The sequence below is a fragment of the Melanerpes formicivorus genome, unplaced genomic scaffold (assembly GCF_026170545.1).
Source record: "Melanerpes formicivorus ecotype bairdi unplaced genomic scaffold, bMelFor1.0.p_v2 SCAF_13, whole genome shotgun sequence".
Classification (NCBI taxonomy): Eukaryota; Metazoa; Chordata; class Aves; order Piciformes; family Picidae; genus Melanerpes; species Melanerpes formicivorus.
Genome location: NW_027142365.1, coordinates 20889722 through 20909762, shown reverse-complemented (window position 1 = coordinate 20909762; position 20041 = coordinate 20889722). Strand labels below are relative to the sequence as shown.

General features: G+C 50.5%; 1 protein-coding gene across 3 annotated transcripts in view; it reads left to right on the top strand.

Moving 5' to 3' along the window:
• CUBN (cubilin) overlaps nt 1-20041 on the top strand; it is a 170670-nt gene that overhangs the window by 36249 nt on the left and 114380 nt on the right. For all 3 annotated transcript variants that reach the window (XM_068146386.1, XM_068146387.1, XM_068146384.1), the window contains exons 23-27: nt 1867-2053; nt 5672-5832; nt 6316-6497; nt 7011-7167; nt 9133-9320. In XM_068146386.1, the coding sequence (XP_068002487.1) occupies nt 1867-2053; nt 5672-5832; nt 6316-6497; nt 7011-7167; nt 9133-9320 (875 nt within the window). The remainder of the gene's footprint in view (nt 1-1866; nt 2054-5671; nt 5833-6315; nt 6498-7010; nt 7168-9132; nt 9321-20041) is intronic.

The following is a 20041-nucleotide window of genomic DNA, read 5'->3' as shown; positions in this document are numbered from 1 at the left end:
TGCTCAAGGCCAGGCTGGATGAGGCCTTGAGCAGCTGAGCCTGGTTGAGAGGTGTCCCTGACCATGCTGGGATGTTTGATGAGCTCTGAGCTCCCTTCCAAGCTATGATTCTATTACTTAGTCTCCACAGTGTCTCCTTCTATTTTTCATGAGCTGTAATGACTGCCTTCAAACTGAATTGGTGTTTTTTCCAGGCATATAATAATCAATCACATGATGGTGCCAGACTGCACGCTGAGCTTTGGCCAAGGAGTCCTAGCACTTTTCCCCTGCTATCTTTGCTAACAGCTTCCACTGAAGGAGCTCTTCCTGCACCAGCCCCTCCATAAATGCTCATTGTTAGTGATGTGAGTGCAAAAGGGGAATGCCAGCACTCCTGCTGAAAGGGATGCAGAGGAGAGCTGGCTGTCACAAAGCATGGCTTCATTTCTGCTTTCCCTAACCCTCCTAGCAGTGTATGCCCAGCCTGCACTGACAGCCAGAGGTCTGACATTTCTAAGGCAGTCATTGCTTCATCTCCTGTGCTCATCCCCCTTACCTCAGAAAGAAAATTGGTATGTGAAGTGAGGAGCAGCATACAATAGCACCCTTGAGATAGCAGTTTCTAGATGGATTGCTCCCAGGAAAGCAGACTGCAGTGAGGGAGGGAACCTGGACACTTCAGTGGAAATTCTTCTTAAAAGGGCTGATAAAACCATTTTGGCTTCCCTGCTGCTAATTTTACCCCAAGGAGCCTTACCAGGCACATCAGTTGTAACTTTTCCAGGCTGGCATCCAGGGCCTCAGCCTCTGGGTGAGTGAGGGATGGCAGCACTGCAGCACCATTGCATGGGCATCACTCAGGCCTGCACCTGCCCTTCCAGAATCAGGAGAAATCATTAGTTTAAAAGACATCACCTCTTCAGTATACAGACATTTTCATTTCAGTTCTTCAGTGCTGCTTGTGCAATGAGCTGGTTGGACAAACCTGGGTGCCATATGTTAGTCAGATTTCTAACCCTGCAGGCAGGGGTGTCAAGAAATCACATGACTTCAGCAGCTGAGGGGTGCTGATAAGCTCTACACATCACCAGCCACCCCAGGAGCTGGCAGCACAGCAGGAGCGTTCCAGGACTTTGAAAGCTGCGCAGGGAAATCAGGACTAACCTGAGTGTTATGTGCACACATCAGAGCACATCTGTGATGGAGCACACGTGACTGAGATTAGGTAAAGGCTAATAGATCACAGTTCCAGATAAAGCAGTGCAGGAAGAGCAGCCAGGCTGCTGAGGGCTTAGAGGGGGTTGTACAAGGAGTGGCTGAGGGAGCTGGAGTTGTTCAGTCTGGAGAAGAGAAGGCTGAGGGGAGACCTTGTTGCTCTCTACAGCTCCCAAGGCCATGATGCTTCTCCAGAGCTCACAGAACTGATGTGGAACTGCTTTGTCCTCACAATCTAAGGGTTATATCATTTTCCAAATGATTGTCACTTGTGGCCCAGAAAATGGGAAAAGAAGTTCAGATCTAAACTCCCCATCTCCCAGGTTTGATTGTAGGGAATGCCTGAGAGCTTTTCAGTGTCTCTCCAGCGGCAGGCACTGCATTCTGCTTCACCACCACCACTCTTCTGAAACGCAGGACTCTCTCCTTCTGTGCTGATCAAGACATCCCTCTCAGTTTCCTTTCTCTGCTTACCTGAGTTTTAGGTCAGAGCCAACTTGGGCAGCTGGAAGGACTCTTGCATTGCCTATTGATTGCATATTGTAGTTTTAGCAGGAAGATGTGTCCAGGAAGAGTGATGCTGCATAGGAGCACAGGATGGTAGCTGGAAACAAAAAGGTCCTGTTCCAGCAGATGCACTCAGGCCATTCTTGTTCCTTCTCTTTCAAGTGTGCTCACACAACTTCAGTGCTGACACTGGTGTGCTGACGTCTCCAAACTTCCCCAACAACTACCCTGAGGAGCTGGAGTGCATCTACACCATCACCGTGGGCATGAACAGACAGATTGTGCTGCACTTCACCAACTTCAGCCTGGAGGGGAACAGACACTGCACAGAGGATTACATAGAAATCAGGCAAGCCAAATGGGTTCTCCTGTCCTCACTACTGATACCCCTGGAAGTGTCCAAATCCCCTTAGCCATGTTCAGGGGCTATAGTTTTAACTACACACCTGGATTTACCAGAGAGCCTTAGAGGCTGCCTTTTCCTCCTCCTCCCAGCCTGCTCCACTGCCAGCATTCCCACTTGGTAAATTCCAGTTCTCAGAGCAAGTCTCCCATGCACAGCACTCTGGTTGTTCTTAGTGCAGAAACAGAGAGTCTTGGTAGCTGTTTTGTAATGCCTTAGTGGTGGGATTGTGAGCTCTAGGTGAGTGGTTGGCTTTGGGGATCTCAGGGGTCTTGTCCAACCTTGACAGTTCTATGATTCTGCCTCTCTGCTCTGGTGAGACTCCCTCTGGAGTTCTGCTTCCAGCTCTGGACTTCTCAGCACAGGAAAAAACATCAGGCTGCTGGAACAGGTCCAGAGAAGGCCACAAAATGATCCCAGGGCTGGAACATCTCTCCTGTGAGGAAAGGGTGAGAGAGTTGGGATTGTTCAGCCTGGAGAAGAGAAGGCTCAGGGGAGACCTTATTGTAGCCCTTCAGTATTGAAAGAGGCCTATAAGAAAGACAAGGACAAAGTGTTAGCAGGGCCTGTTGAAACAGGACAAGGGATGATGGTTTTAAACTAATTGGTTTTTACTCTGAGAGTGGTGAAACACTGGCCCAGCTTGCCAAGAGAGGTGGGGGGTGGCCCACCCTGAGTCATGCTGGTCAGGGCTCTGAGGAAACTGCTCTGCTTGAAGATGTTCTCCTTCATTGCAGGGTATTTGGACTAGAGGGGCTTTGAAGGTGCCTTTCAGCCCAAACTATTCCATGATTCTCTATTGTATTTTGTGTTTATCATCTTTAAGCACCAGCTGTGCTGTGCTGCAGCCCTAGGAACACACTCTAGGATACTGCTGTGTCCTGGCACACTCACTAAGCTGTTGGCTGTTGGCATGCTGGGCTCTGCCAACTCTTGCAGGACAGAACCAGGCAGAAGAAAGCAGTGTTTGTAGGAGGGTTAGCAGCATGCTCACAGTCCAGCTGTGCCAGTGCACATCCTTCCTGCTGTGCTGCTGTTTGGGTTTGCACCTTGCCATGCCAGCGCCTCCACTGCTGTCCCCACAGGCCAGCTCTCTAGATGAACCATGCCTGCAGGACACTAAGGTGTTTGTTCACTCTGACCATGCCCTGAGTATCCAGGACCCCAGTGGGTACCATGATGAAACTTTCTCTGACCATTTCTCCAGCTACTGTGTAGTGTTTATTTCTTGGTAAGCAGGGCCTTGCTTTTTAGAACCAAAGCAAAAGCTGCTGGCTGAAGCTGCAGCATTGTGACTCTGAATTCCTTCTGATTTAGCTGCTTGCCTGCAGCTGCAAACACACACTGGGGAAAGTTATGAAAAACTACAAGGCTTTGTCAGTGCTTTCTAAGTGAAGTGTTACATGGGCTTCATTGTCAAACAGCAATCTGGGATTAAAGTTAACCTAATTTGAGGTGGAGCTGGGATTCTTGTCACATTTTCTTCTTGATTACTGGAAACATTCATTTATCACACACATCTTAACTCTGCTGTCACAGCAGCATTGAACAGGTTTGAAGATCTGGCCAGAACATTGCTGAGTGCAGCTGAGGACATTGCTCTGCCATAGCTGGATTTCCAGTGCCTCATCAGGCCAGACACCCATCACAGGGTATCCTGGGGAGGCTTGGGTGAGGAGCCACCCTGGCTTCTTGTCCTGAGCTGTCCTCTGAGAAACTGCATTCAGTCAGTTAAGAAAATTGTTCATCTGACCACAGCTGCAGAGGCCAAGGTGCAAGGGAGAGGAGCTTCTGGCACACTTTTTCATCTGCCAGGAACCTGAGAGGGTAGCAAGCAGATTAAACTAGGAGGATAGCAGAGTAGCAGGGTCTGAGTAGGAATTTGTCTCTGAAGAAACTATAAACCTGAGGAAATGTAATCCAAGTGATTGCTGTCCACTTCAAATGCAGCATCTCAAGCCCACTCCTATGCAGAGATATAAATGCATTTGTTGCTGTCCTAATGACCTGCAGGGTATTTGTAGTCTGACAGCACTTAGAGCTAAGGTTAGAGACAGTCGATAAGCAGGCTGTCACTGGCCTGAGTGTTCCCATGAGACAGCTGCAGGTAGCACACCAGGAGATCAGAAGTGCCTCCTGATGGCAGAGTTAGAAACTATGACTGGAAATATTACTTATTAAAAGGGAATACTTGCTTGTAGAAACGCTTCTGAAGGCTAAGAAAATATTTCCCAGCGTGCATCACATCAGCTCTGGGACATGGGCTCCCAGCTCATCTGAACAATGAGCAATGTCACTTCTTCAAAATAGAGGATTGCCTTTTGTCACACACATCCTTGCCACCCAGCACAATACAGGAAGCTCCTGCTTCTGCAGCATCGAGGCTCCTTGGGACACTTCCTGAGGCTGCCCTTGTATTGGCAGACTGGGCAGGCCCCTGGGATGAGAGAGTGGAGACAGCAAGCAGCTGAGTGGATGAGGACAGGTAGCAGGGGGTTGGGAGCTGAAGAGCTCTGAGTTGTCTTTCCCAGCCCTGATCCCAAGATTATTGATTTGTTAACACTTCTTACAGCTTCCCTCTTTGACTCATAATTATTCTACTCTACTCTACTCTACTCTACTCTACTCTACTCTACTCTACTCTACTCTACTCTACTCTACTCTACTTCTATTCTATTCTATTCTATTCTATTCTATTCTATTCTATTCTATTCTATTCTATTCTATTCTATTCTATTCTATTCTATTCTACTCTACTCTACTCTACTCTACTCTATTCTAGCTCTATCCTGCTCTCCTCTGTTCTGCTCTCCTCTGCTCTTTGCTGTTCTATTAACTCTGTCCATTTCTTTGACTCATAATTATTCTACTCTACTCTACTCTACTTCTATTCTGTTCAATTCAATTCAATTCAATTCAATTCAATTCAATTCTATTCTATTCTATTCTATTCTATTCTATTCTATTCTATTCTATTCTACTTCTATTCTATTCTACTCTACTCTACTCCTATTCTATTCAATTCAATTCAATTCTATTCTATTCTACTCTACTTCTATTCTATTCTATTCTATTCTATTCTATTCTATTCTATTCTATTCTATTCTATTCTATTCTATTCTATTCTATTCTATTCTATTCTATTCTACTCTGCTCTACTCCTATTCTATTCTATTCTATTCTATTCTATTCTATTCTATTCTATTCTATTCTATTCTATTCTACTCTACTCTACTCTACTCTACTCTACTCTACTCTATTCTACTCTACTCTATTCTAACTCTATCCTGCTCTCCTTTGTTCTGCTCTCCTCTGCTCTTTGCTATTCTATTAACTCTGTCCATTTCTTTGACTCATAATTATTCTACTTCTATCCTATCCTATCCTATCCTATCCTATCCTATCCTATCCTATCCTATCCTATCCTATCCTATCCTATCCTATCCTACTCTACTCTACTCTACTCTCCTCTCCTCTCCTCTATTCTTACTCTGTCCTGCTCTCCTCTGTTGTGCTCTCCCCTGCTCTTTGCTGTTCTATTAACTCTGTCCATCTCTATTCTAGAGATGGAGGCTATGAAACTTCTCCTTCTCTCGGAAAATACTGCGGCTCAGACCTGCCTCCTCTGATAGTCTCTCACAGCAACAAGCTGTGGATCAAGTTTGTAAGTGACATATTTGGCACAAGCACAGGATTTTCAGCAGAGTGGGATGGCACCTCAGCAGGTGAGATGAGCACACTGAGCACACCCCCATGTGACACACCTTGAGTTTCAGGTCTCATGTGTATTTAATTTCTCACCCTTTCCCACACACATTTCCTGCTTCCCATCTGCTAAAATCAGTTTGCTACTGTATAGCAACATGAGTTCATGTTGTTAAGATCAAGGATAAAACTTGCCAGCTCCTTGGGCTTTCTCTTTCTCCAGAGGGAGGGGTATTCCCTAGATCTGATGCAGCATCAAATATTTAGGAAGGAAGAATGTAACAGAGGGAGATTACGGAGCACTGTCCAGGTCTGATAGCTATATTGCTGGGTGCTGTGGGCTCTCTTCTGCTTACAGCACTGTTGGTTAAATGCAGCTTTTTGGGGGCCTCACTGAAGATGTTCAGAGATGTGAAGAAGGTCAGCAGTGTATCTCACTCATCATGTCTAATTCTCTGCTCTCTTAGGTGTTAAATGTTTGTTTGGGTTCTTTCCATTTGCAGGCTGTGGTGGGACTTTGACAACAGCTTCTGGTATCTTCATGTCTCCCAACTACCCTATGCCTTATTACCACAATTCAGAGTGCTACTGGTTGCTCAGAGGAAGCCAAGGAACCCCATTTGAAATCCAGTTTGAACAGTTCCACCTAGAGTACCACCCAAACTGCAACTTGGACTACCTTGCTGTATGTACCCTGTGGCCCTGGGTCCCCAGCAGGCAGCTGAGTACACATGGCCCTGGTCTTCAAATGTTCCCAAGAGAGCAGCCCCCCAGTGGGAAAGCTCTGTGCTGACTCACAGCCTTCATAGCTCAGAGCAGTAGGAGGTGAGGAAGCAGAGGCTGTGGCAGCTGCTGGTAAGACAAACATTCATGCCTAGATAGAAAGGCCACTGGAACCAGCAGCTGGCTGCACCTTTCACATGTGGATATGGTCATGCTAGCTGGGTTATGGTTGGACTTGATGATCCTAAGGGTCTTTTCCAGCCTTAATGACTCTATGTTTCAGTGATGTGCTGTGCTTTGGGCCCAGGCCTTAGTATGCTCCTGATGTGCCTGAAATGGCTGGGGGGCTTCCTCTGAGCTGAAAGAGAATTCACCCTCTTCATGCCCAGTAACAATTCTCTAAGCAGACTCTTGTCAGGGGGAGTTGGATGTGTAATGCCATCAGCTTTCTTTTGTTTTTCTCTTGTTGGTGAAGGTCTATGATGGCAACAGCAGTAATGCAAAAGAGCTGGGGAAGTTCTGTGGGGAGCAGGTGCCACAGCTCATCCGTTCCAGCAGAGACAGTGTCTATGTGAAACTAAGGACAGATCACAGCCAGGAAGGTGGAGGCTTTCTAGCCAAATACCAGCAGGGTAAGTCAGTATCTGCCCTTCTACCTCTGATGGAGACTGTCTCCCCTCCAGAAGAAATCTGGTGAGGTGGCTCTGCTTCCATTAGCTGCACCAGTGGCACTTAGCACTCCAGATCTGCTCAGTGCTGAAGGTCTATAACAAGGTAGCTTGTTCTACACTCTTCTGCCCACCCAGCCTCCTGACTTTAGCAGAGGAGGCAGACAGAACAAGCAGTGATTTAAACTGCAGATGCTCAGAGGCCAGGCACAATGATGTGCACAGGAAAGGAATGCAATGATGAAGTGGAAAACACTGCAGAGGAAAACTGGATATCAGGCTAAGGTTCAGAGGCACCTCTGTGTCTGTTTCTGATCATTCCTGATGGCAGGGGGTAGCTGCTTTTACCCATCTTGCATTCTTCAGAACCCATCTTGTGCTCTCCATCCTGCCCTTTCAGACGCCTGTCTCCCTCAGGGTAGCTGTGCAGAGAGTTCTGCTCACCCTGACCCCAACCTTCAGCTGTATCCTGAGCATTCTGAAGCCCTAAAACCACAGACCTCACTGCTCTGTAAATCATCTGGAGGAGGCAGGTGTGTCCCTAGGGACAGACAAGAGGAGAGGTTCAGCTCTTTCTGCGGCTCTGCAGCTTTGCTGCGCGGAGCAGACAGCCTGAGGCTCCCTTCTCCCTGCTCCAGAGACACACTGCCTGCTGGCTGCAGGCAGGGACTTGCCCTCATCAATATCTTCTGTCTTTAGTGAAAGCTGGGCACAGGCAAATGAGGCTCACTGACCTAATGCATGGCACTTGGTGCCATGGTCTAGTCATGGGGTCTGCGGTGTCAGGTTGGACTCGATGATCCTCGAGGTCCTTTCCAACCTAAGTGATACTGTGAATACTGTGAATACTGTGAATGCCCTAATTGTTATTTCACTCTAGCTAATTTAGGTTTTCCCTGCACTTTGAGGAGAGCTCCCATGATCTGAGCTAGGTGGCTCAGGTGGCTAAGTTCCTGTGCTGGGATGCTACTGAATGCCTCGCAAGGAAAATCATTGCTCCTCTTGACAGAGTTTCATCTAGAATTTCATCATGCTAGAAAATCTAACCCCAGCAGTGCACTTTGCAGTTGTTGTTTTAGCTGGGGGTCACATTTTTTTTCCAGAGTTGATGGAGCACCTCTCCAGGCTGAGGGAGCTGGGGGTGTTCAGCCTGGAGGAGACTCCAGGGGGACCTCAGAGCAGCCTTCCAATAGCTGAAGGGATCCTACAGGAAGGCTGCAGAGGGACTTCTCATGAGGGTGTCTGGAGCCAGGCCAAGGGGGAATGGTTTGAAGCTGAGGCAGAGCAGGGTTAGACTGGAGCTGAGGAAGAAGTTCTTCATTAGGAGGGTGGTGAGACTCTGGCACAGGCTGCCCAGGGAGGCTGTGGCTGCCTCCTGCCTGTGGGTGTTCAGGGCCAGGCTGGATAGGGCCTTGGCCAGCCAAGTCTAGTTAAGAGGTGTCCCTGGTCATGGTGGGGGGCTGAGGGAGGTGTTGGAGTAGGTGATCTCTGAGGTCCCTTCCAACCAGAGCCGTTCTGTGATTGTCAGTCTTTCCTGAGCACCCTCCCCATATGCTTCTATTATGAAGGTGTTTAGGCCTGTGTGGGGTTTATTTAGGAAAAGAAAAAGGCAAGCTGGAGATCCACATGAGAGGAATGCCCATGGATTTAGACTGGAAAGAAAGTGCCAAGAAATGCACATCCCACATCCACTGATGTGTCAGAAAAGAAGGACATGGCAGAGCTGAGGGATTCGAGTTTGGCAAGCCCAGGGTTTGCCTCACTCCATGAATATGTTCTTTAATTTGCCACAGTCCTCTTGCTGCATGACCTCTGCATAAAAGTATCTCCCCCTTTGTGGAGCTACCAGTGACTGCAGTCAGCCATGCTGGGAGATCCTGGGTGAGTAGGCACTGCACAGACCTCACCTGGGCTGCCTTTGTTTCGCAGTGTGCCAGGGAGTGCTGACTGTGAACCGCAGCCACGGCGTCCTGGAAAGCTTGAACTACCCAAACAATTACCCCCTGAGCCATCACTGCAGCTGGACCCTCCAGGCTCCAGAGGGCAACACTCTCAACTACAGCTTCACAGCCTTTGATGTAGAAACTGGGCCTGACTGTAACCGTGACTTCTTGAAGGTACGTACCCAGCTTCTAGGAGCAAGCAAAGGCAGGTCTGCACCTGCAGAGACAGGCAGGAAGCACACAGCACAAGGAGGGGAACTGTAGTGTGTCCTGGTGGTGAATGGAGTGAAATGTCCCCCAGAGCTCAGTACTGGGGCCTGTCCTCTTTCATGTCTTTATCAATGATCTGGGGGAGGGCATCGTGGCAACCTCAGTGAGTTTGCAGATGGCACCAAGCTGGGTGGCTGTGTCCACCTGCTAGAGGGCAGGGAAGCTTTAGAGGGGGATCTGGACAGGTGAGACACATGGGTCAAGGCTCACTGGATGAAGTTCAACAAGTGCTAGGTCCTGAACCTGGGTCACAGCAACCCCATGGGGAGCTCCAGACCTGGGGATGTGTGGCTGGAAAGCTGCAGCTGGGAGAGGGACCTGGGGGTGTTGGTTGGCAGTCACTGAGCATGAGGCAGCAGTGCCCAGGGGGCAAGAAAGCCAAAGGCATCCTGGCCTGGGTCAGAAGCAGGGTGGGCAGCAGGGCCAGGGAGGGGATCATCCCCCTGTGCTCAGCACTGGGGAGGCCACAGCTGGAGTGCTGTGTTCAGCTCTGGGCCCTCCCTGCAGGAAGGACACTGAGGGGCTGGAGCCTGTGCAGAGCAGGGCAGGCAGGCTGGAGAAGGGCCTGGAGCCCCTGGGCTAGAGGAGGGGCTGAGGGAGCTGGGGGTGTTGAGGCTGGAGAAGAGGAGGCTGAGGGAGACCTCCTTGCTCTCTGCAGCTCCCTGCAGGGAGGTTGCAGTGAGGAGGGGACAGCCTCTGCTCCTGGGTGTCAAGGGCCAGGAGCAGAGGCAATGGTTGCAAGCTGCCCCAGGGGAGGTTCAGGCTGGCTGCTAGGAAATCTTTCTTGCCTGGAAGGGTTCTGAGGCCTTGGAATGTTGTGGCCAGGGCAGTGCTGGAGTCCCCATCCCTGGGGGTGTTGAAGCAGTGTGTGGAGCTGGTGCTTAGGGCCATGGTTTGGTGCTGAGCCTGCAGTGCTGGGTGGGGAGCTGGACTGGGTGAGCTTGGAGGTCTTTTCTGACCTGATGTGTTCTGTGAGGCTGTGTCTGAAGTTAGCCATTACAGCTCAGGTGTTCAGTCCAAATGGTTTGTCCCTTCTCCCTCTGTGAGAAGTGTTAGCAGAGAGCCTTCATCCTGCCCTGGCACAGGTGTCTGATGCAGGGGGGCTGAAGCACCCTGCAGCTGCCTAGATTTGCTGCAGACTCTAGCCACCACCTTAGAGAAGATGCACAGCCTTTAGGGGTGAAGTGAGGAACCATGATTCCAGCTTCATGTACAGAAAGAGAAATCCTGAGAGCAGCAAATTGGTTGCAAAAAGGCCTTGAGGCAACTCTTTTCCCCTTGGCTTTGCCTGTGAAGGAGCAGGGGATGGTGAACAAACTTCAACACCTGCTAGTTTCACACTCTGAGAGCAAGGGTTGCTGTGCCTTCTGGTTGTGTTGCCCTTTTCATAGTGACTCTGCTTCTTCAAAGGGACTGAAAGAAACTGAATTTACCTACAGCCAGAGTGAGACATTTGTAGCCCAATACAGCCATCCAGTCAATCTGAAGACCAGTGCCCTTTCTTTTCATTCCTGAGAAGATCTTTTCTCTCAGTTTCGTACTCCATGCTGTAGGACAGGGAGTGCTCAACCCCACTGCTTTGCTGAGCTAATCCACCCTCCAGACCTCACCCTTGTGCAGGATGCCAGCAGACACCCCTGGCTCTGCTTGGCTTTTGCACAAGAGGCACTGGCATTCCAAGAGGCTTCAGAGAAAGCTGCTCACAGCCAAGGAGCAGTGCCACATTTCTGGGGTTATTTGTACTGGGGTCTTGCAGAAGATCTAGCAAGAGGCCTGCTGATAGGCTAACCTATTCCCTCTGCACAGCCTCCCTCACCTCACCCTCTCTGCTTCCTTGCTGTGCCAGCCTTCACAGCTCAGCATTGGTAATAAACTGGCAGAAGGAGGATTCTTCCAGCCTCTCTTGCTGGCCAGGGAGGGAACCAAAGAATGGACATGTGGGGAAAATAAACAAGGGAGCACTGTACTGAGAAGTAGCTGTTAAACCCCAGTGCAGCTTGTTGAGGAGGCTGAAAAGGAAATACTGAGCCAAGTGGAGATGCCAGTGTGAGACTCAAGATGCCTAACCCTTGATCTGTGAAAAGCAGGAGCCCTGCACACAGTAGCCAGCCAGTGAGGAGCAAGAGGCTTGCCAGGAGACACCATTCTAGGTATAAATCAAGGCTGGTGGGACAATGCCAGAGGCAAGGACCTCATCCAAATCACTTAAAAGAACAGAAATAAAATATCTTGGAGGGAGTGAGGAGACAGGGAGCAGAAAAGTCCTTGCACTCTTTGCTTTAACAGATTTTCAGTGCTGCCAACCAAAGAAAACCCAGACTGGAAGAGGTGCAGAGAGGGAAATGCAAGGGAAAAACACCTGTGGAAGTGTGCAGAGGAGGCTTCGATTTGCAATACCTGTGACAGTACCTACAAATCTTCCCCCAGTGCCATTAGGAAATAGCTTTTGGAAGAGATGTTTCATCTGGTTGCTGCATGCTGCACAGATATGGGCCATGGTGCAAAAAAGAGACCAAGGTTGAACTGGGGCACGAGGAACTGAGTGCTGCTTGCTCCCACCCTGCCTCTTGCGCAAGGCAGCGCTTTGGCAAGGCTGAGTGCTCTGTGCTGTAGGGCAAAGGGGGAACCATCCTCATCCAGTGTGCAGCTCAGGGTCTGAGCAGACTGCAGAGACCTGGCACAAGAAGGGCAAGAGCATCCTGGCCTGCATTAAGAACAGTGTGGCCAGCAGGAGCAGGGAAGTCATTGTGCCCTGTGCTCTGCATTGGTTAGGCCACACCTTGAGTCCTGTGTCCAGGTCTGGGCTCCTCAGGTTAGGAAAGATGTTGAGTTGTTGGAAGGTGTCCAGAGAAGGGCAACAGAGCTGGGGAGGGGTCTGGAACACAGCCCTGTGAGGAGAGGCTGAGGGAGCTGGGGTTGCTTAGCCTGGAGAAGAGGAGGCTCAGGGGAGACCTCATTGCTCTCTACAACTCCCTGAAGGGAGGTTGTAGCCAGGAAGGGGTTGGTCTCTTCTCCCAGGCAACAAGCACCAGAATAAGAGGACACAGTCTCAAGCTGTGCCAGGGGAGGTTTAGGCTGGAGGTGAGGAGAAAGTTCTTCACCAAGAGAGTCATTCATCATTGGGATGTGCTGCCCAGGGAGGTGGTGGAGTCCCCATCCCTGGAGGTGTTCAAGAGGGGATTGGATGTGGCACTTGGTGCCATGGTCTAGTCATGAGGTCTGTGGTGACAGGTTGGACTTGATGATCCTCGAGGTCTCTTCCAACCTTAGTTATACTGTGAGACTGTGATACTTCTCTGTCTGAAATGCATGTGGAGTCTGATACCTCTGCCCATGGGAAAAAAGGTTCATTAAAAACAGAAGACTCACAGCTTCCAGCTAGGGTAAATTGCTCTTCTGCCACCTGTTAGTGGTGATTCTGGTTGTGGAGGCAGTAGGATAGGATAGGATAGGATAGGATAGGATAGGATAGGATAGGATAGGATAGGATAGGACGGAGTAGAGTAGAGTAGAGTAGAGTAGAGTAGAGTAGAGTAGAGTAGAGTAGAGTAGAGTAGAGTAGAGTAGAGTAGAGTAGACCAGACCAGATTGGAAAAGACCTTTGAGATCATCAAGTCCAACCTATCACCCAACACTATCTGATCAACTAAACCATGGCATCAAGAGCCTCATTCAGTCTCCTCTTAAACACCTCCAGGGATGGTGACTCCACCACCTCCCTGGGCAGCACATCCCAGTGGCCAATCTCTCTTTCTGGGAAGAACTTTCTCCTCACCTCCAGCCTAAACCTCCCCTGGCACAGCTTGAGACTGTGTCCTCTTGTTCTGGTGCTGGTTGCCTGGGAGAAGAGACCAACCCCCACCTGGCTACAACCTCCCTTCAGGGAGTTGTAGAGAGCAAGAAGGTCTCCCCTGAGCCTCCTCTTCTCCAGGCTAAGCAACCCCAGCTCCCTCAGCCTCTCCTCACAGGGCTGTGCTCCAGACCCCTCCCCAGTTTTGTTGCCCTTCTCTGGACACCTTCCAGCATCTCAACATCTTTCCTAACCTGAGGAGACCAGAGCTGGGCACAGGACTCAAGGTAGTAGGAGTAAATGGACGGGACAGGTGATGGAGAAAGCCAAGGTGAGCAGAGGTGTGGTGGCAGGGAGCTGGCATGCCTGAGCAGAGTGAATCAGTCTGATGGGTGTGGAATACCTCAGCTATTGATGATTTTGTTATATCCCTGGATTATGAGTCAGAAATGTTGCAGAACAGAAGTCTGTACTTCTGGAATCCCTGGTGGCTGTCAGTCCCCAAAGGTATCCTCATCACTCAGCTCTGGACAAAGTCAGATGTCCAAGGAGCACATGGCTGCCCCGGGTGGGGGTGCAGCCCCAGCTGCACCAGCACTCAGCTGTGTATTGTGTTACCCATTTCCTTTTCCCCTTTGATCATGGGGTGCTCCTGGTGAGCCAGCCCCCTGCCAGCAGCAGCTGGTTGGTGTTACTCATAGTGAGCAGCATTCCCCCTCCACGGGGAGCCTTGAGTAACTCTGAGTGGGGCTGGCCGGGGCAGGGCCTGCCTTCTGCTGCTTCAGCTTCTACAGCTGTGGATCGCTGTGTCAAGCAGGAAGGAAAATGCTCAGCTCTTTTGACTGCCCCTGTGCATGGCTGCCAGAGACTGGGAAGGGGCAGGGTGGGAGGGACACACAACTGCCATTTCAAACCATGCCAGTACCTAGCACAATTCCTATGGGAGCACTTCCTCCACAGCCCAGCCTGACGGCCTCTGCAAGGGGTGGCTCATCACTAACAGCCTCCCCAGGGGCCCTGACGCTGTGGGAGGAATCTTACAGTGAATGTGCAGAGTGTGAGATGCATTGCTTCAGATAAAGTGCAGAAGTGGCAGTGATGTGATGCAAGGCTTGCCAGAGGCCAGGCTGATTCCCAGTGGTGCTGCAGAGCTGTGTTTGGATTGGATGAGCTTTGCACTCTATTGTGTGCTGTGGCTTGGCTCAGGAACCCAACATCAGCCTTTCCTGAGGAGTCATCGGGCTGCAGGCACTGAGATACTGCAGGCACAGGGGCACAGAAATGTCCTTCCTGATACATTCACCAGGCTATCAGCTGAACAAGCTTATCTTTAGCTCTTCCCCTTTAATGATGAACTGCCTTCTTCTTTAGTATGAGAGAACAGAATCTCCACAGAGGCAAAGCCATTTGATAAGTAAGGAGAATGTCCTGAAGAGCAGTCCTGCAGCAGGACTGCCATTTACTCCCTTCTCATACAAGAAAAAAATACCTTTTGAAAGCCACTGATGTGTATGCCCTTCAGTGACAGCTCCCTCTGTGTTCTTCTGCTCCAGAAGTGCAAGCATCCTGAAGTCCAGCCTGTCCAGCATCTGCTTTAGTAAGCCTCTTGCAGAAAGCAGAGAGCAAAGTGTCCCCATGCAGCAAGAGAAGCTTTGGAGCCGTTTGTGCCTGTGCAGCACACCAGTTTGGCAGCAAACAGTTTGGTTAAGGCAGAGCAACATGCTGCAGGGGCAAACAACTGACTGCTAGCAGCAGCCTTCCTGCTGCAGGGCAGCACAGAGCTCTTCCTTTGCTTGCTTAGTGCCATGCACTTAGGCAGCCCAGCCTCTCCCTGCACCGAGTGGTTCAGACACTGCTGCACCTGTGGAGGTGGAATGGTCAGGTTAGTACAGTCATTAATAAGGCATCTGCCCCTGAGAGCAGTTTCCTTCTGCTAGTAACAGGATATCTCTTTTTGCCCCCCTGCTTCAAGCCACAGTAGCATTCCAGAGATGTGCCATAATATCCTTTTTCTCCATCTGGGAATAGTGCCTCAGATCATCTTTGCTCGTTCCCAGCTGGTTCGTCCTCTCTTTCTGCTAGCTTATAACAGCAAAAAGGAGCTTACCCTGTTTCTAGTTTGGCTTCCTTTTACACTTTTAACTAGCAAATCTGCTTCAACCACATCAGGAGATGAAGTTTGTTAGGAGTGTGTCCTTTTAAGTGCTGCAGGCATTCCCCAAGCACAGGGAACTGCTTTGCTTATGGCCATGCATTGCTTTACAGGATGCCAGGGGCAGTGCCTTGGGGTGAGGAGCAGATAGCTGCAACATTCCCCCCCCAGGCTCTGCAGGCAGCCATCGAATTAGTCTGCTGGCCAGGCTGCAGTGCTAGCCATGAACATACTCATATGGAGCTAGCTGCATCCCAGCCCACCACTGAACGCCTCCAGAGGCTTGTGGGCCTCCACAGGCAGTCCTCCAGTGTCAGACTGTAAGTGTAAAAGTGAATTCTCCTCGGATCTCACCAGGGACTCCTAAGCCTTGTGCTGATTTGCAGTGAGAGATCTGGATCCACAGGAACAGTGTGGCCAGCAGGAGCAGGGAGGTCATTCTGCCCCTGTACACTGCACTGGTTAGGCCACACCTCGAGTCCTGTGTCCAGTTCTGGGTCCCTCAGTTTAGGAAGGAGGTTGACTTGCTGGAAGGTGTTCAGAGAAGAGCAACAAAGTTGGTGAGGGGTTTGGAACACAGCCCTGTGAGGAGAGACTGAGGGAGCTGGGGTTGCTTAGCCTGGAGAAGAGGAGGCTCAGGGGTGACCTTCTTGCTGTCTACAACTACCTGAAGGGAGGTTGTAGACAGGCAGAGGTTGGTCTCTTCTCCCAGGCAGCCAGTACCAGAACAAGAGGACACAGTCTCAGGTTGCGCCAGGAGAGGTTCAGGTTGGATGTTAGGAAGAAGTTCTACACAGAGAGAGTGATTGCCCATTGGAATGGGCTGCCCAGGGAGGTGGTGGAGTCGTCGTCATTGAAGGTGTTCAGGAGGAGACTGGATGGGGTGCTTGGTGCCATGGGTTAGCTGTTTGGGTGGGTTGGATTGGTTGATGGGTTGGACAGGATGATCTTGAAGGTCTCTTCCAACCTGGTTTGGTTTATTCTAAAGGTTTATTCTAAACTCACAGAAGAGTCAGGCCAAAAGCTGCCTGCCCCTGTCAAGCCTGGCACACAGAGGTTGGGTTTCCTGCTTTGCCAGGATGGAAGCACAGCTTTGGCTTTTCTGGTTGAAAGTTAGAAGGAGGCTTACATTTGTACACCAAAGCCCCCACCCCTCAAGACACTTGTCAGTGATGAAAGGGTTGCCTGGTGCCTGCAGACACCTCAGATGACAAGAGGCATGAGTGATGTGGGACAGACTCTGCCCTTGGACTCACAAAGTGAGTCAGAGCCTCATGCACCCTGCCAGCTCACAGCAATGTGACTTTGCCTGAACCTTCAGGAAGGAGCTGCCCAGTGAAGTGACTGTGAAATGCTGCCATGGGAGGGTGGTGTGTGTGCCCCTTGCTGGGGAAAGGGCACTTGGGACTTGTTTGCTTGCAGCTGGATTCTTCTCTTTTCTTCTTCTGCATTCTAAATGCTGCTGGAAAGCCTGGCCAGGGGGTGGCTCATCACAGGCATCACAGCATGGAATCACATGTGGCTGGAGAAACCCCATCTGAACTGGTCAAAGCTTCCCTTCATCAGAGGGAAGCCCCCAAATGACTGAGAGAAGCCACACTGGACTTTGAGGAAGGTCCTGTCCCTCCCCTTCCCACTGTCCCAGGAGCAGGCAGTTTTGCTTTCCTGACAGCCTAAGGGGCAGGGAGGTTTCCCTTTCCCCCCACCTTTGGTTACTGAGACCAAGCTCTCCTCAGTTGCTGTAATTGTGTGATGCAAATTTCTTAGCTGAGGAGAATGCCAGGGAGGATCTTGCCCTCTCTGGCCTCTGGTGTCAGTGTGATGTGGCCTGCATTGGCAGGTCAGCTCTGGCTGGCAACGCAGGTGAGGAGCTGCACTCAGCCCTGCACCCAGGCAGCAGCACTGCAAACTGCTCAGACTCCTGCACACCTCCTCCATCCTCCCAGCTGCTGTGTCCCAAGGCACAGCCCTTTGTAAAGAGCTCTTCCCACAGCAGCAGCTTTCTGCTGAATAGCCTGGGGAAGTCCAGAAGCAGTCCTGCTTCCTCCCCAGCAGCTGGGATCTCACTGTGGGGGAGAGACACTGAGCAAAGGAGACACAACCTGAAGATGAAATGTCACCCTGCATTGCTGACATTCTGACAGTCAGTCCAGAGCCTTGCTGAAGACAGTGACTGGGTCTGTAACAGTTGGAGAAATAACCCTTTCCTGGAAAGGCAGGCATGAGCAGGAATTCTCTTCTCCTTGAGGAAATAGCAAGTGGCAATGTAAGAGAAGGACACTGGTTAACAAACAGGCCTGCAGCCCAGTGTGGCATTTCACTTTGCTTGAGACCTTCACAGGCCTCTGAGTATTTCAGGCTGAGGCTAAGAGACAAAACATAGACTCATATACAGCCCTTACTAGTAAGAACCTCACCACTCCCACATTTCCATGTGTCAGGTGCATCCCAGCATGGTTAACCAGTGTGCCTAGATGCCCAGTGACACACAGTGTCCCACTCCACTGCACTAGGCAATAGAGTGGATAAGAAGTGAAGGTCAATCTCTGTATGGAGACCAGAAGGCTGCCTGCAGTGGTCAGAGCATGGAGACATCAAGAGCAGAAACATTTAAATCAGCCTCTGGAACTATTACTTAGAATGAGCTCTTAAGGAGGACTTGTTTTCCAGTGCAAACACAACCCTGTTTTGCTCTCCTGTTAGTGCAGCAGCAGCAAGGCTCCAGCAGCCACTCTGAGTCTTCAGCTGCCCTGGTTTCTGTGACCACTGTTGCTGCAGTGCTCAGCCTGTGCAACGTGCCACATCCTGCAGCTTTAGCTTGGGTGCTCCTGTGGCTGACACAGGAACCTGAAGGTTCTTAAGCTTGCACTCTAGTTGTTCTAGAGGGAAGTGTGTTGCTTGGAAATGGGTAATGTTTATTTGTATTGACTCTTGCTTTAACAACCAATGCTGGTCCCTCTTGGGAGCGCATCCTGTGGCTGGGTGATGAGTGCAGTGTCTGGGCTCTGCTAACGTAATTGCTGTGATGCCATTAGGATCCCCTGTCCAAGCCATGACCTGTTCAGGAAGAGCTGTCTCTGATCAGCCAGGCCAATCCTGTGTCCCCACTTGCAAGAGGAAAGGAGGCTCCTGTGTGTCAGGCTCACTCTGCACGGGTGTCCTGGGGCTGTGGCGGCGGTGGGGCACTCGCTGCTGTGCTGCTCTGATCCAAGGCACAACCTCCTCTCCTGACTGCTTCAGATACAGCCCAAGACTCTTGCTGCTCCCTGTCCAAAGGCTTTCAGGGTACAAACAACTTGTTTCAAGACTCAGTTTGGGTCAATTATTAATGTAATTGCTCATGATTACAGAATGAGTGAATGCCATCTGGTAGCAGCACTACTTCCAGGGCAGTAACAGGAGCAGTGTCAGTATCCTTAGGCTCTGTGAAACAGGAAGTCTGCCTTTGAAGACTCCACTAGCTCTGGATTGAGCCTATGTTTTATGCCCAATGAATGTGTTTAAGAAGCCTTTCTTCCAGGGCAGGTTGGGCTTGGAGCTTCCTTTTATAATGATTTTCCTGAGTGAAAAGAAAGAAAAAGAAGGAATAAGATTCTGCAAGAGAAGAGTAAAACTGTGCCCTAAAAGCCCAAACCCACCAGGTTTCTGCCAGGAAAGCTAAGCAGATGGGGTCCACTACCTGTCTGGAAGGCTCCTGCCAGTCTCTCTTTTCAAGAAGGAATGAACATGATAAGGTATTGGCTAAACCAATGTCCCTGCCCCAAACATGCCCCAGGTGGAAGAGGTTCAGACTTCCCTTCCTCTCATTTGTTTGAGGTCTTTACCTCTTTCCCATTCTTTCCCTTTCTTTCCCATTTTCTGGTCAGCTGAGCACGTTCTGAGCTTCTCAGTAACACAGGTTGTGACACTTAGCTTTGCTCCTCCAAAGAGAGGTGAGCAGCTGTGGTGCCCAGGCCATCAGTACTGCTGTCAGCTACTTATTTCTAGGCTGAGGAGTCAGAAAAGCCACAATGCAGCACTGGTGACCACAGTGTCCCCTCTGGGAGAGAAGCAGAGCCACTCCTGCAGCCTCGGCCAGCCCTGCCGCCTCAGCCCCACACCAAATGGACAGCAGAAGGGTTTCAGCTGCCCCTTTGCTGCAGGGCAGTCCCACAGCTCAGTTCTTTGTACCTCCCCTTCTTACTTGTGTGTCAGCCTAGAGGCTTGCTCTGAGGCAGCCTGGTAAGGAATTTCTGATTGCAGCTATTGAGCCCATGCCCAACAACTCATCTGAATGCAATCCAGCCCCTCCCGGGCTGGGGCTGGGCTGCAGGCTGGGGAAATGGAGCACTCTGGATGCTGCTGAGGGCCTGGACAGCTGCTGCAGCTGTCTGCAGTTTGGCTGTTGGGTTGTCAGCCAAAATCAGTAGGAAGCCCCTGGATTGTCTGGTGGAGGCTGGAAGGTCTGACCAATGAATACATGACGAAAGTATCTACACAAAGGAGACCATTCCTGGATCCTAGACTCTGCATGGTACCAGAGTGCCTAATAACTGGCCTGAAAGTCACTTGTCCTGCACAGTCCCAGGGAGTGCCTTGCCTCACAGAGCCTGGGAAAGCCTTCCTGTGATGTGCTGCAGGGACAGCACAGCTGACAAAGCAGGGCCCCCCTGACAAACACTGCCTCAGACATCAGAAGAGATG